The sequence below is a fragment of the Gastrolobium bilobum genome, unplaced genomic scaffold (genome assembly GCF_033153095.1).
Source record: "Gastrolobium bilobum isolate Gb01-03AN ecotype WA unplaced genomic scaffold, APGP_CSIRO_Gbil_v1 utg8449, whole genome shotgun sequence".
NCBI lineage: Eukaryota > Viridiplantae > Streptophyta > Magnoliopsida > Fabales > Fabaceae > Gastrolobium > Gastrolobium bilobum.
In genome coordinates, this window is record NW_026895234.1 from 55375 (window position 1) to 70345 (window position 14971).

The 14971-nt window shown below is 34.4% G+C and overlaps 2 protein-coding genes across 2 annotated transcripts; one reads left to right on the forward strand and one right to left on the reverse strand.

Annotated features, from left to right (window-relative positions):
* Positions 1-1196: 1196 nt before the first annotated feature.
* Positions 1197-6113, forward strand: LOC133301140 (pectinesterase-like). The gene is made up of 2 exons (XM_061500751.1): positions 1197-2244; positions 5422-6113. The coding sequence occupies exons 1-2, from the start codon at positions 1197-1199 to the stop codon at positions 6111-6113; spliced, it is 1740 nt and encodes a 579-aa protein (XP_061356735.1).
* Positions 6114-12945: 6832 nt separating this feature from the next.
* On the reverse strand, positions 12946-14184 carry LOC133301232 (thioredoxin-like protein Clot). Its single transcript, XM_061500853.1, has 2 exons — positions 13946-14184; positions 12946-13473 (listed from the first exon to the last, which is right to left on the reverse strand). The coding sequence occupies exons 1-2, from the start codon at positions 14088-14090 to the stop codon at positions 13220-13222; spliced, it is 399 nt and encodes a 132-aa protein (XP_061356837.1). The 5' UTR covers positions 14091-14184; the 3' UTR covers positions 12946-13219.
* Between the last annotated feature and the right edge of the window lie 787 nt (positions 14185-14971).

Below are 14971 nucleotides of genomic sequence, written 5' to 3' on the forward strand. Positions count from 1 at the left end.
CTCATGTAACGAGAAAAGATTAACCCTTATTGTTTTGTATACGGTAGGAAATAAATTTAATCTTTATTTTTATAAAAGTATAATATTCATATTTTTTTTTGTTTTTTTATATGAGTCTTATATATTTTTATATAAAAATTGTAGGAGATAAAATTTATTTGTTTCAATATGAAAATATTAAATCCTCGTTTTTAAAAATCATTTTAATTTGTAGGTTATAAAATAAAATATGTTATAATAAACTTTTATTTTAAGGTTTTGGAACAAGAGTCTCCAACATTTGAGATGAAATTGAATTATTGCAGCGTCAACACTGAAGAGGCTCCAGTTTTGCTATCTTTGCTCATTTTAACATCCAAATATAAATAATCAAAGGGAAGATTCACATCAAGGAAACAAGAAATTTATTTTGAGAACCCCAAACTACCCTTAGATATTTAATATCTATGATAAAAAAAAGATAAACATAAAATATTCACATACTAAAATCATGTAATATTTTGTACTAAAAAAATATGTAAAATTTTATGGTAAAAGCATATTCCCTAGCTTTTTTGTGCAGAGAATGCAGATTAATTATTTTTTTAGTCTAAAATAATATTATTTTGGAGTAGAAATTAAGATATTTTTATAATTTTAATTTATTTTGAATATATCATAGTTTTTAGAGTAAACAACCTTTTTGGTCCCTGGCAATATCTACGAAATCCTTTTTAGTCCCTGGCAATAAAAAAAGACCAAATTGGTCCCTAAAATTAAGAAAAAAAGGGCTACGTTAGTCCTTATGTCAACTCCTCCGTCACTAACGTGGCCCTTTTTTCATACTGTTAGAGACCAATTTGGTCCTTTTTTATTGCCAGGGACTAAAAAGGATTTCGTAAATATTGTCAGAAACCAAAAAAAAAATATTTACTCTGATTTTTATTATTATAATTTTTTAATATTTTAACTCTAAAATAATATCATTTTGAAAACGAAGGTAAATAGAATTCTTTTTACTTAGAAAATACTAAATACCTTTTGGCAATTATTAAAAAAAAAAAAAAAAAACTTTTGGCAGACATTGTTGACTATATGCTTCTCCAAGTCCACGTTGCTTTCTCAATATAAATCCTTTGCTCGCTGTAACTGTCCAAAACAGTCTCACATGATCCCTCCCTCTCTCAGTTAATATCCTCAAAGTACCCACACACACCATGAACAAGATCAAATCAGCCTTCGCCAGAATATCTGATTCCTTGTCCAAGAACAACAACAAGAAGCTCTTCTTCGCTCTCTTGGCTACTTTACTTCTTGTAACCGTCATTGTCGCTGTAGCAAGCTCCCGCAAGAGCCACGACGACAATGACGAGTCCTCCACATCCCATGCCATCATCAAAAGTGCTTGCAGCAGCACATTGTACCCAGAATTGTGCTTCTCAACCGTGGCCTCTGAACCTGGCCATGCCCAGAAAGTATCCAGTCACATAAATGTGATAGAGATGTCCCTGAACATAACCACCAGATATGTTCAGAGCAATTACTTCACCGTCGAGAAGCTGTTAACCCGAAAGGGTCTCACCAAGAGGGAGAAAACCGCACTCCACGATTGTTTGGAAACCATTGATGAGACGCTGGACGAGCTTGACAAGGCCAAGGAGAGCCTCAAAGAATACCCATCTCATAACAAGTCTCTGTCTCAGCAAGCTGATGATCTTAAGACTCTGATAAGTTCCGCCATAACCAACCAAGTTACTTGCTTGGATGGTTTCTCTCATGATGTGGCCGACAGAAGCCTCAGGAAATATCTGGAAGCAGGGGAAGTCCATGTGGAGCACATGTGCAGCAACGCATTGGCTATGACCAAGAACCTCACTGATACTGACATTGCTAATTATGAGAAGAAGATGTTGGGAAGGAACAGCAGGAAACTCATGGAGGAGGATGGGATGATCGAGTGGCCGGAGTGGATTTCTGCATCCGACAGGCGGCTTCTGCAGGCGGGTACGGTGAATCCTGACGTTGTGGTGGCGGCAGACGGCAGCGGGAACTTCAGGACAGTGTCAGCTGCGGTGGCTGCAGCTCCTGAGCAGAGTAGCAAAAGATATGTCATTAAGATCAAAGCAGGAGTATACAAAGAGAATGTGGATGTGCCAAAGAAGAAGACCAACATCATGTTCGTGGGAGATGGTAGAAGCAACACTATCATCACAGCAAATAGAAATGTTGTTGATGGCAGCACAACCTTCAACTCTGCCACGGTGGGTAAGTTCATTACTTTCTCTTTCTCTTTTTCTAAACATAAAAAGTTATGAATTAAGGGATACATGTCAAGGATAACCGATAATTAAGGATGAGTGTATTTAAATATTCAACCATTCTAACAAAATCCTTTCTCTTCCTTGAATTCAAATTGCCAAAAATTCAAATCAAATCGAGTTGGTATCTCCAACAGTTTGTTTCCTTTTTAAGCTCCAAGAACCTTGATACCAAAGACAGCACTTAGAAAGTGATTAATGTTCTATTAGAGGTGACTTGTGTTTTGTTTTGCTAAACTTGCAACATTTAATAAATCGAGTTGAGTTTTGAACCTGTAAGTTTGTAGCTCAGCATTAATTAGTCCATTTTTATGAGTGGCAGATTTGCAAAACTTTTACATCTACCTGTCCTCATAAAAGAATGGAAGGTTGATAAGTGACAAACTCCTCCGCTAATTGGTCCTGGGGGTTATTAGTTTAATTCAACCAACTGAAGTAGGTTTTAGCATAATAAATACGAAAAGTGTAGATACATGTATAATAGATGTACACACCAGACACAAGGGAAAAAACACCAGACCATGGAGGATAGAAAAGGACAGAGAGAGACAAATATGAGAAGGATTTGATTTGTGTAAAATCTGTCTGAAAAAGTGGTCGTGTGTGGAACGTGGATGTGCAGCATATCTTAACTAGTTGTCCACTTCTGCGGGGTCTTCGCGGTCTGGATTGGATCGGTTTTGGAAGCAAAAATCATCCGATCCAATTCTTTCGGTTTGATCATATAATTATTCATTCGGTTTTGATTTTTTTTCAAATCCGATCTGATCCAATTTATTTTTTTTCGGTTTAGATTGGATCGGTTTTCGATTTTTTGAAAATCCTAAAATTTATTTCATGATTATTGTGCAAATAACATCTTTTGTATATATTGGCTTTGTAAAATTATTTTTTTTGAAATACAAAAGCATTAATAAACTATAATATGATTTTATTTTTTTTGACAATGAGATATGAAACTCTACAAAGATAAAATTTTGTTAATGAGATGTGACTAGATTTTTTCTTGGGTTTAATTGATGGATTAATAGGTTTTGGGTTTAGAAATTGTTAGGCTATGATTAGAGAAAGACCCAAATAAGTAGAGAGGAATTAATATATTGGATCGGTTTTCATTAACCCATCCAAAAATGGATCCAATTCAATTAAAATTTACGGTTTTTAATCGGTTTTCGATTTTTCGATTTTCGGTTTATTCAGTTATTAATTTTTCGGTTCGATCACCACGATTTGAATCGATTTGGATCGGTCGATGAACATCCCTAACCCCGAGAATGTATATTTTTTATGTAAAATTTTCACCTGGTATGTGTAGCATCCGATTAATATAAAGAATTTCAACAAGACCCTCAAAATTTCAGACAGGATAGCAGAAATAAAGTTCTACTTGATATTTTGTGTTTATATCTCCGGATAATGTGAAATACTCGTGTAAAAATATCCAATCCTGTACGTCCATGCATATCCATATCCATAGCCATATCCATTGAGCATTTAATTAGTTAGCAATCAGCTCCCGATCCCACCACAACTTGCATGTGCCTATCAGCCTATGGTCGATTCCTTTTTTCCTCCTTGACCCTGCTAGCTTTGAGCCTTTATTAATACTTTTTTTTGCACATCAAATTTATTATTTTAAATAATTCTATTAGTTGCTTTAGTTTGTATTGTTTTCAGAAAATAATATTAGGTGCATAGGTCTTATTAAGATGACCTAATTGTCTAATTGTCTGCAAAAAGTAGTTTAAGAAAATAAAATTAAAAATCCATTTCAAGTAAACGCAATCCCTAGACATCGTCAAACTTTGGAGTCAGATGTTGATGTCACACCTACCGCTTTGCCCAATTCACAGTTCACTTTATTTTTATTTGTTTTTTTTTGGTAAAAACAGTCAACTTTATTTTAATTTTGAAGTTGCTGTCAACTTCATGTCTAATCACTGACACTTCATAAATTGAGACCATTAAAGGTTGGAGACATCTTTCGTTAGACACTATCAGAATTACCAAATTTTTTTATTATTAATTTATTATCTATTTAATTACTATTAGATTAATATTTTTTCTTTTTCTTAAATTTTTTTAATATTATCTCTTTTTGATCCAATAGTGATGTGATTGGTAATAAGTTAATAGTAAAAATTTCTGGTAGTTAAAATATCCTCACTCCTTTTATTATTTCTATTCATGTACATATATTTATACATTTATTTTTTAACCATTCGCTGACACTTCATAAATTAAGACCAAAATGGCAATATATATATATATATATATATATATATATATATATATATATATAAGATTTGTTTTTTCTGCAGTTACTGCAGATAATTTATCTACAGTAAGCCTAATATGATATCATTTTGGGACAGAAATCATAGTATTTTTGTAATTTTAATTTATTTGAGAGTTATTATAGTCTTTATAATTATAATTTTTAATCTTTCAATCTTAAAATGACGTCATTTTGGGAATAAATGCAAATAACTTATCTGCAGTAAGTGCAGAAATGTTTTTCCTGATATATATATATAAGAAAAATATTTCTCCGGCAACTTAAGATAAATTTATCTCCAGCCGTTCCAAAATTACGTCGTTTTATTTATTTATTTTCTTATATTAATTGATTCACCTTTGAATGGTTATGATTCCGTTTTTCTCTCTCTTCCTTTATCATCATTGATCTATCTTTGTATGATTATAATTTAGTGATAAAATTATCTCAAACAGCTTGAGAAATGATAAGCTATATATATATTTATAAATTGTTAGAGTCATGTTTTTATATATTTCTATTTATGTACATACATTTACAATTTTATAAAATTATAGATAATTCATGAATAAACCCAATAAAATATGTGTAATTTGTATTTTTTTTAATTGACTAATCTCATTTAAACATAAGACAACACGATGGGACGATTATTGAATATTATATTCATTCTTGAGTAATATTCTTTTATCTGGCGAATCATAGATAAAAATGAAATGTAATGAATCATAGAGAATTTAAATTTTCAATTTATGAATCATAGATAAAAATGAAATGTAATGAATGAGAGGTTAATAGAGTCTTATTGTGATTGACTTTTTATGGTTGGTTTTGGTGTGGTTGCAGCCGTAGTGGGTGAACGATTCTTGGCCCGAGACATAACCTTCCAGAACACAGCAGGTCCCTCAAAGCACCAAGCCGTGGCCCTTCGAGTTGGTGGTGACCTATCAGCGTTCTACTTGTGCGACTTCCTTGCATACCAAGACACCCTTTACGTCCACTCCAATCGCCAATTCTTTGTGAACTGCTACATAGCTGGCACTGTGGACTTCATCTTTGGCAACTCGGCTGCTGTATTCCAAAACTGTGACATCCACGCTAGGCGTCCCAATTCAGGACAAAAGAACATGGTCACAGCACAAGGCCGAGTTGACCCTAACCAAAACACTGGCATTGTCATCCAAAAATGTAGGATTGGCGCCACTAAGGATTTAGAACCCGTCAAGGGCAGCTTCCCTACGTTTCTTGGGAGGCCATGGAAGGAGTACTCTAGGACTGTCATCATGCAATCAACCATAAGTGATGTCATTGACCCTGCTGGCTGGCATGAGTGGGATGCGAATTTTGCATTGAATACCTTGTTTTATGGTGAGTATCAGAACACAGGGGTTGGTGCTGCCACCTCTGGGAGGGTTAAGTGGAAAGGGTTTAAGGTCATTACCAGTTCTTCTGAGGCCCAGTCTTTTACTCCTGCCAATTTCATTGCAGGTTCTGGCTGGTTGGGCTCTACTGGTTTCCCATTCTCTCTTGGCCTGTAGCTTGTGTTCAATTCAATTTGAATATAGTTTCTGTTTTGTTTTTAATTTGGTTGTATTATTCGTTGGATGTTGGACATTCTATATATCTTCTTCCCGTGGCAATATTTAATTATATTTTGCCATTGCCACTGGTTAAATAAACAATGAGTATACGCCAAGGTTTTTGCTTCTTCAAAGATTCTATTTTTTATTTGTAATAAGATTTTTATTTTCCGTGTCATATATTTCACTGATCAATTATAATAGTTTTGAAGAGAAAAATTAGGTGGATTGATCGAAGAGTGCTTCTTTAATTGAGCTATTATTAACCAGACCCTTATATTTGGTTTCCAGGATACTCTGTATGCCTATTCCAACCGGCAGTTCTACCGTGAATGCGAGATTACAGGCACAATAGACTTCATATTCGGGAATGCAGCTGTTGTGTTCCGAAATTGCAAAATCATGGCCATTGGCCAGGCAACCCTTAGCAAAACAGTTCAACACCATCACAGCACAGGGCAAGACCGACCCCAACCAGAACACTGGAATTGTAATCCACAAATCATCAATAACTGCAGTACTGGACAATATTCTTCAAGCTCCCACATACCTTGGTAGGCCTTGGAAAAATTACTCGACCACTGTTATTATGGAATCTGATATTGGATCATTGTTGAACCCAGCGGGATGGATAAGCTGGGAAGACAATGTAGAGCCACCAAACACCATATTTTATGCTGAATACCAAAACACTGGTTCGGGATCAAACACGTCTCAGCGGTTTAAATGGACTGGTTATAAACCAAAACTTACCGAAGGTGAGGCGGGGAAGTTCACCGTGCAGTCCTTTATTCAAGGCCCTCAGTGGTCGCCGGATGCAGCTGTGGAGTTTGAGTCAACCTTGTAATCTCAGTACGGGCGTGACATAGCACCAAGTGCTAATCTTTTTTCCTTTTCTTTTGACACCCTTTCTGGTTTGTAACTTGTATTTAGAGACGGCAAAACGGGCTCGGCTCGGTGGGCTAACCTGACCAATCCGTCAAATGGAGCGGGGCGGGTTGATTTTTTCAACTTATCTCAAAAACGGGGCGAGGCGAGGCGAGCTCATTTTTTGGCGGGCTAAGACGGGTCAGTGTAAAATAGGCTCGGGCTGGCGAGTCAACCCGCCAAACGGGGCGGAGCGGGCTGAGTTTTTCAGCCCACTTTCAAAAGCGGAGCGGGACGGGCTGACTCATTTTTTGACGAGTTGATGGTGGGGTGGGGCGGGCCACCCACTTTGCCACCTCTACTTGTATCAGAGACTCTAGCCTTTACACATGTATTTTTTTTTTTAAGGAGATTATTTTTCAATTATTTGTTTTTCAAGAGGTTTTTGTATATTTAGTAATTAATGACTAATATTTAAACATTTTATTTAACTAAAATATAGATATACACACATTGATTATATTTTATGCTTTAAATAAATAAAATATGTAACTAAATATTAATAATTATTTTTCAAATATATATATATAAATATTCTCACACATATTAAGTGCCTGTTTGGATCCTCTTTTTTTTAAGCTACAAGCTACTTATAAGCATAAGCTAGGCCAAACAGATTTTGGGAAAAGCTCTTATAACGAAAAGCTCTTTTTTTTATAATGAAGAAAAAAGCTGAAAATTAAAAGCTCCTAGGAGGAGCTTTTTTTTAAGCTCTTATCTGTTTTTCTTGAATTGTGTGCTTTTTTTTAAAATAAAGAGTGATAAAGATAGAAAGAGATAATTTTCTTGAAATATGTGCTTTTAAGTAATTTTTAAGCTAAAACTTTTATGTAATTTCCAAACAGCTTTTAGCTTATTTTTTTAAGCTCTTTTTTTTTAGCTTTAGCTTATAAGTAGCTTCTAGCTTAAAAATAAGAGGATCCAAACAGGCTTTAAGAATGGGTATCAGTCACCAACAATCAGTATTTGTTTACCTTATAAAATATCTCGAGTCCAAGTCTTGATAATGGAGGAAATAGTCCTAGAGTAGTCACTCCCTATATGGATTCTATAATATTCAATTCGAACTATAATCAAGTAAATGATAAATCAGACCAAATGGTGATAGTTCAGTTGGCGCATGGAAGCTAAGCAGGTGGGGGTGAGAGCATGTGTTCGAATCTTCCGAGTACCACCTTTGGGAGGGGTTTAAAGCCTTAATCCTGGACCTGCCCCGAATTAGATTAGTTGCGAAGCAATGAACCGATTGGAATATTTCCAAAAAAATGTAAATCATAAATCGGTTGAAAAAAAATGATATTATTCTAAGGGAAATATTACTCTCATTTTTTATTTTTTTTTGGTACATTGCCAGGAGGTATCCCTATTCAACCTTTTCCGGGCACCATGCCCTCGGGGGTACGGCCCGTTTGGGCTAGCCCCTCATTGTAACAGTGGGTGCACTAAGCTGCTTGAGGCAGGGTTTGATCCCTGCACCAAGCAATCCCTTGGGAGCTCAGCTGCCAACTGAGCTACCCTTGGGGGTTATATTACTCTCATTTTACATGAGGTAGTTATCTCATTTTCTCTCACTTCGAAAATCATGCCCTTTTTTTTTTTTTTTTTTTTTTGCTTTTAAATAGCAGACCCTACTTGGATTCTCTCTGTAACATGAGAGAACTACTCTCATATTACATGAGAGTAATATTACCCTTATTCTAAACCGTTCATTTGAATGAACTTGTTCAATTTGTTTTGTTGATGACAATGTTTGAAGAGGTATTTCACAATGTTATTAAACTCAGTTGGGGTTTTGAGTCCCTGGATTATTTATGTACTCAGTAACTCACTCAATCAACAGCTCGAACCAAAAACATAAATTCAAATCTATATTTCATATATAAAGTCTTAAAATATTATAACACAACCTAGCATAATTTTACAAATTTATGTTCTAAATTCTATTTATTTTTTTCTCAAAAACATAAAAGATTAGTCTAGGGGAAGGTACCCCTCTTAGCTGATAGACCATCTCGTCCCCATTTTAATAAAGAATCGTCACTTTACTCATCTTTTCAAATTATATATTCATTTGCCCCTCTTCTCAAACTATATATTATATTTTTTTTATCAAAGTTTGACCCGCACTTACTTGAGTAAACGACTTACCAAGTATTAGGGTTTGGTTAAATTTTAATCAAATAAGGACAATTGATATATAATTTGAGAAGATGGGCATAATGGTATATTGCTTGAGAAAATGGACAAAATGGTAAATTAATTTGAAAAGGACGATAAAATGGCCAAAAGGGTAAATTTATTTTAAAAAACGATAAAATGATCAATCAAACCGTGCTTCTCTGCAATACTAGGGAAGACCATCAACCTTCATGAATGTTTATAGTGGGATTATATGTGAAATCAAAGTGAAGATGTTGATCCTCTGCGCTCAAGGTTGATATATTTGATGATGTCACGTAAATATAGTTTTGATGAACCAACAAAGTCCAGCACAGTTGGTAGATAGCTGAGTTCCTTAAATATGTTGACAAGGATTCGATTCCTAACCGTGCGTATAGAAAAGGTTTTGTTGGGAGAGATTTACTCACTTAATGTGATCTTTCATCTCAAAAAAATTAATCTTCGGTTGTGGGCTGAAGGATACCTTGGAAAACCAAAAAAATATATATAATTTTGATGATAACAAATAAACCTGGAGAATGAGATTCAGAAATTAGTTAACAAGAATCAAGATAATGAATCAAATATCAAAGCATGGAGATAAGTCTAAGGTCACGTGAGAATATGCTTTTAGAACTAAGAACATATATGTAAAGGTGTATAGTAGATATTAAATCACCAAGTTGTGTCATTCATAGACACAAAGAGGTGTCTATGAAATGACACATTTTTTCCTTATTAATGATAGCTTCTTGATAAATAATTTTTAGTAAGACAATACATTATCTTCTTCTTTTTTTGAATAAAAGTGGGTATTGAATACATAACCTAATACAACTTACCCAAATCTCTTACCGCTAGACCCTAGTGACTTATAACTTTTATTTTTATCCATAGTATTGATAGTATTAAATAAATTGGTTCTTAGTAGTAGTTATCAAATTACAGGGCACTATAAGATTTAGGTTATAATCTTTAGAGCTTATATCAGTGTTTTAAAAACTGGCTCGGATCGGCCGGGTCGACTCGGGTCTCAATGACTCGATGAGTTTAGCGGTCCGAGTGGATATTTGGATCGATTCTGCAATCAACTCGGTTTGAACCGATTGACCAGCCCAAGTTTCGGTGACTCGGTGGATTAAACAAAACCTGATTTAGACCGATTGACCCTCTTTTTTTCTTCTTCTTTTGGTTGCTAAGAACTCATGAATTAAATCATGCTCATAATTTATGGTTAATATGATTAGAAAGTAACGTGAAAATAAGAAGATATTTTGGATTAGTGTAGTTCTTTTGTGTAATTTAATTGCATCTTATAATGATAAGTAGGGATAAACACTGATGGTTTCATCTTAACGTTGGGCACTTTCTTCTTATTGTATATTTCATGCCTACCATTTGTTATCATGATTTAGTTTATCTGTGTTATGTCAAGGCATGAAAGGTGCATTTAGCTTATATTACAATTTTAATCCAATATTAGGATATGATCTAGAATTAGAAGTATATAATATCTGCTATCATTGAAAACCAATTTATTTTCTAAAGTCGATTGATAGTTTTTCTTATGTGAATTTTTAACATAAATAATATATTTATATTTTGTTAATATGTGAACAGTAAATCCGATTGAATCCGATTGAACCAGTGACCCTGATACCTCGACCGAATCGATCACCAATCCGAGTTTTAAAACACTAGTTTATATTAGGGGTTCGGGTTCGTATAGAGAGACTACTTCTAAATGCCAATTCTTGAAACAGCAAAAGCTTTGGTAAACTTATGGTTCTTAATTGTACTGTTTATATATGTATCAAAATGAGTCCCATCCCAAAAGCATTTTTTTTAATGATTTTAGTTTTTTTGTTCAAATCTGTGCTTAAGTTTAAAGTCACTTTGTTCAATATTCCTGAAGTTTTCTGGCATATAAGCTTATGCCTTCGCTTTTCAGTTTTTATTCTCCAGTATCATATTCGTCATCTGGGGATGGGAGGAAAATGAAAGAAGCTAATAAAGAAAAGTTCTCTGGAAAATGTCTTTTTCGTAAAACTTATTTGCTTGAGGATACCCTCACAGTACAACCAAAAAAATAAATAAATAAATATGTTTCTTTCATCCATTTGAGAAGACCTTGCGTGCTGATGATCTACATGTTAAAATTTTTCTTTATTGACTTGCAGTTGGTTTTCATGCCAAGAACGGAAATGCAGGGAGTGTGTATAGCAGACAGCAGACACGAGGCAAATTATGACCAGCATAAAGAGAAATGCTTAATTTATATGAAACTATAACGATTTTATGATTTATTTTTACTATTCATTTTGTATTTGGCAGAAAAAGGTCTAAATTTTAGGATTCAATTTATTTTTCCAATTGTAGTTTGGTCTGATTTTATGTCAACTAAATATACAGCATCAAATTACGTGGTTATGTCTTTTTCCTATATTGAGGATTTGTTCATTCTTTGACATATAATTTATGTTAAATACGGATGAAAGTAATGAAGAACAAAGAGTGGTGTACAGTCATCAAACATGGGTGCATCATTCACCAGACAGGGCTGTTCAAAATACATAAATTGGGAGATAAAGATGATGCTCCATTAGCCAAACGAAGGTATGCCTTCCCTTGGCTTCTGTAAATACATCTGTGATCCGGTTTTGTTTAGGTTCTAAAGGAACTCCATACAATTCAGAGCCATAAAAGCATTTTCGTTAATAGATCCAACTTAACTAATCATGTTGATTACAATAAAAGCATCTTCAATAATCAGTAAATTAAGATTTTGTTTTGCAAGCAAAAGGCGACCTCTCATCCCATTCAACTTGGCACTAGTGTTTGAATGTAATAATATTATGGCTACAACTGAGCCAACTTCCTATGTTATCCCCATAGCTGCACTAGTCCTGTAGCAGTTAGCATCCCCATCATTTGTTCGTCTACATTTCAGGTTTCCTAGAAATTCAAAAGGTCGTAGGAGGGATAATATGCTACAATTCAAACAGACAAAGGGGAAGCAGGGGCATTCCCTGCAAGGCTTGAGCAATTTGGCAATCTTAGAATATGCAGGATGTTCAAATGCCAAGGGGCACGGGATACGATACGGGAGTTAGGGAGAAATGGACAATTCCATTTTCATTTTTTCTAGATCAATTATTTCTTCGAAGGTGCTGATGTATTTGTATCCAATATGCAATCTTAAAATGAAATTTATCATCTTTAGAAAAACTTCCAACTGAACGTCTTGCAGATGGATAGGCTTACTAGCAAGATTGACAACAATAGCTTTGAAAATGAAAGGGTTCTTCTCCAAGGATATTGCACAGATCTATACACAATTGATTCTAAACCTGCCACACTGTTGAAAGTTGAATGATTGGTTCTCTGGCTACCAAACAATGAAGGTGGAAAAAGCCGCTACAGAGTGAGTTAATGATTTTATCATTGTGGATGGTGGTTGGGGACCCATTCAAAGTTGCAGGTCATCAATGAGCCAATTTATTTTTCACAAGGTCATATGACTCTGTCTTTGGTAGAAGGGAAGGAGTGGCTGCACAGTTAAATGCTTGATTTTAAAAGCCTTCTCGGTTAGGAGCATTATTTTGGTCTGCAAACCAAACTGCATGGGCACTTGGTGCAGTTTAAGTTGTTGAGTATACACAGTAATTAATTCAGGCTGACTTCGGATAAATACACAGCAAGCTGAACATTATCTAGGATTAGCCAGAACATGTATGATGCTCAAAACCATTAAAAACACACACACACACATACAAACACACACCATAAAACACTATGTAAGAACCAACCACTGTCTTCTACATAGACTTCCCTTGTCACCGTTCGTACTCAACATTTATTACATGGTTTATCAGCATAGCTATGAGCCCAGAATGAGATGGATGAATTGCTGAAAAGAGTATACCATAAACTGTTAAAATTAAATGTGATACCAACTATCTAAGATCCACCGGCAATCATTTGTCGGCAACAAGAGCTTCAATTTTGTTTTCAAGGTGAGCTTCATGGTCCTCAAGGCGACCTTTGACTGCATCATTCTCCCAGCGGATCAAAGTTGGCACCCCAGTGAGGTTGAACCTAGGTTCCACCCTCCATGGATGCTGGGGGTTCCTCCATGTTGGTCTATCTCCAACATAAGCTCTCAAAAGTGCAATATCATCAGGTGAAGCCTCCAGCTTCTTGTAGATTACAGGTTCAGCTCTCACACAATCTAGGAAGGTAGACGCCCATATTAAAAAAGGAGGAGGAAACTAGTCAGTCATATTCATGGATTCTGCTAAACTGGAGGGATATCATGCTTCACTAACCGTCAAAATCTCACCTTTTGCTTTCTAGTTTACTATAGTATTTCATTGATAATTTATATTCCCCAATATTTGGATGAAAAAAACACTCCCTTTCCCCATTTTTGGGCCTTCACTCACTGTTCTATTTCTATGTTATCACAGAATTCTCATTGATGTTGCCAATTGCTCCATGAAATTAGTTACATTATAAAAAAAAAATTAATTAAATTCCAGATTTTCCCCAAAAAATAAAAATAAAATAAAATAACTGAGAATTACATGAAAGAGTCCATCTGATCTGGGTAAGACGAAAAAACAGGAAAGCAAACAAACAGAAAGAAAGAGAGAAGAATAGAAAAAGAAGATTGTTGGATGAAATAGAATGAATATACCAACCAGGGCACCAGCTAAGAGAGGTAGCAGGGTCTTTGTCAGCCAAGAAGAGGATGAGATTAGCCTTGTTTTGGTGACCCTCTGATCGGAACTTCTCAAAGACCCCGTCAAAGGTCGACACTGTCGCCTCGAACACCTTCAACGGCATTTTTCAGCTCTTCAAAGATAAACAAACAATAATTGCAGATTCTCTTCAAAGGATACGTTTCCGGTAACGATGAATTATTACCACGCCCTTTACCACTTTTTTTTTTTAATGGGAAAATTGTGTCCTTTAAAAAGTTGTATATTTTAAGAGAGATAAAAATATAAATCGTGGGGAAAGAAATGGGGTTTTTGTTTTTTTCTATTTATCCCATATTTATTTCGGGTTTGGTATTTGATATTTTAAATGACATAAATTATGACATTTTAATAAAGATAGACACAAAAAATAAAAATCATGGAGGATAAAGTGAGTTAATTTTTTTTAATTTAATTTTTAAATAAAAAATATTATTTTATGTCTATCTCTCTTTTAAAATGACATAACTTTATGTCATATTTAAAATGACAAATACTTTTACCTCTTATTTCTTTCTCACGGGTCGGTGAAAAGTGTAAATATTTTCGAGTGCATGAAATCATAAAATCAAGGGTACAAAATTACCCATGTATCCTAGAAAAACAGTATGAAAAATAATCTGCAAAAAAAAAAAAAAAATTATATTTGTCATGTTCCATGACCTAAAAAAATATTCACGCACATATTTAATAGATAAGGCCCATTCCTCTTAAATGTATGTTTAGGAAAAAAGTTTAAATAATGTAATATAATAAATATAAAACTCAAAAAACAATATGCCTTGTACTAATTATATCACAGATAATTTCAAAATTTTGTACTTCTTTTTATATTCAAAAAATAGATAGCTGTCAAATGTGTATTAACAATACCATCCCGTTATCATGAATTCGAATCCGACAACATTCTCTAAAAAGTTTTCCACTTATAAAATTCAAATATAAGCACATAACTCATATACACTA

Bases quoted from the DNA above. Each gene is read 5' to 3' on its own strand.
- LOC133301140 (XM_061500751.1), top strand. From the start codon at position 1,197: ATGAACAAGATCAAATCAGCCTTCGCCAGAATATCTGATTCCTTGTCC. The intron at 2,245-5,421 runs GTAAGTTCATTA...GTGTGGTTGCAG, and splicing joins CTTCAACTCTGCCACGGTGG to CCGTAGTGGGTGAACGATTC.
- LOC133301232 (XM_061500853.1), bottom strand. From the start codon at position 14,090: ATGCCGTTGAAGGTGTTCGAGGCGACAGTGTCGACCTTTGACGGGGTC. The intron at 13,474-13,945 runs GTTGGTATATTC...CTACCTTCCTAG, and splicing joins CTCTCTTAGCTGGTGCCCTG to ATTGTGTGAGAGCTGAACCT.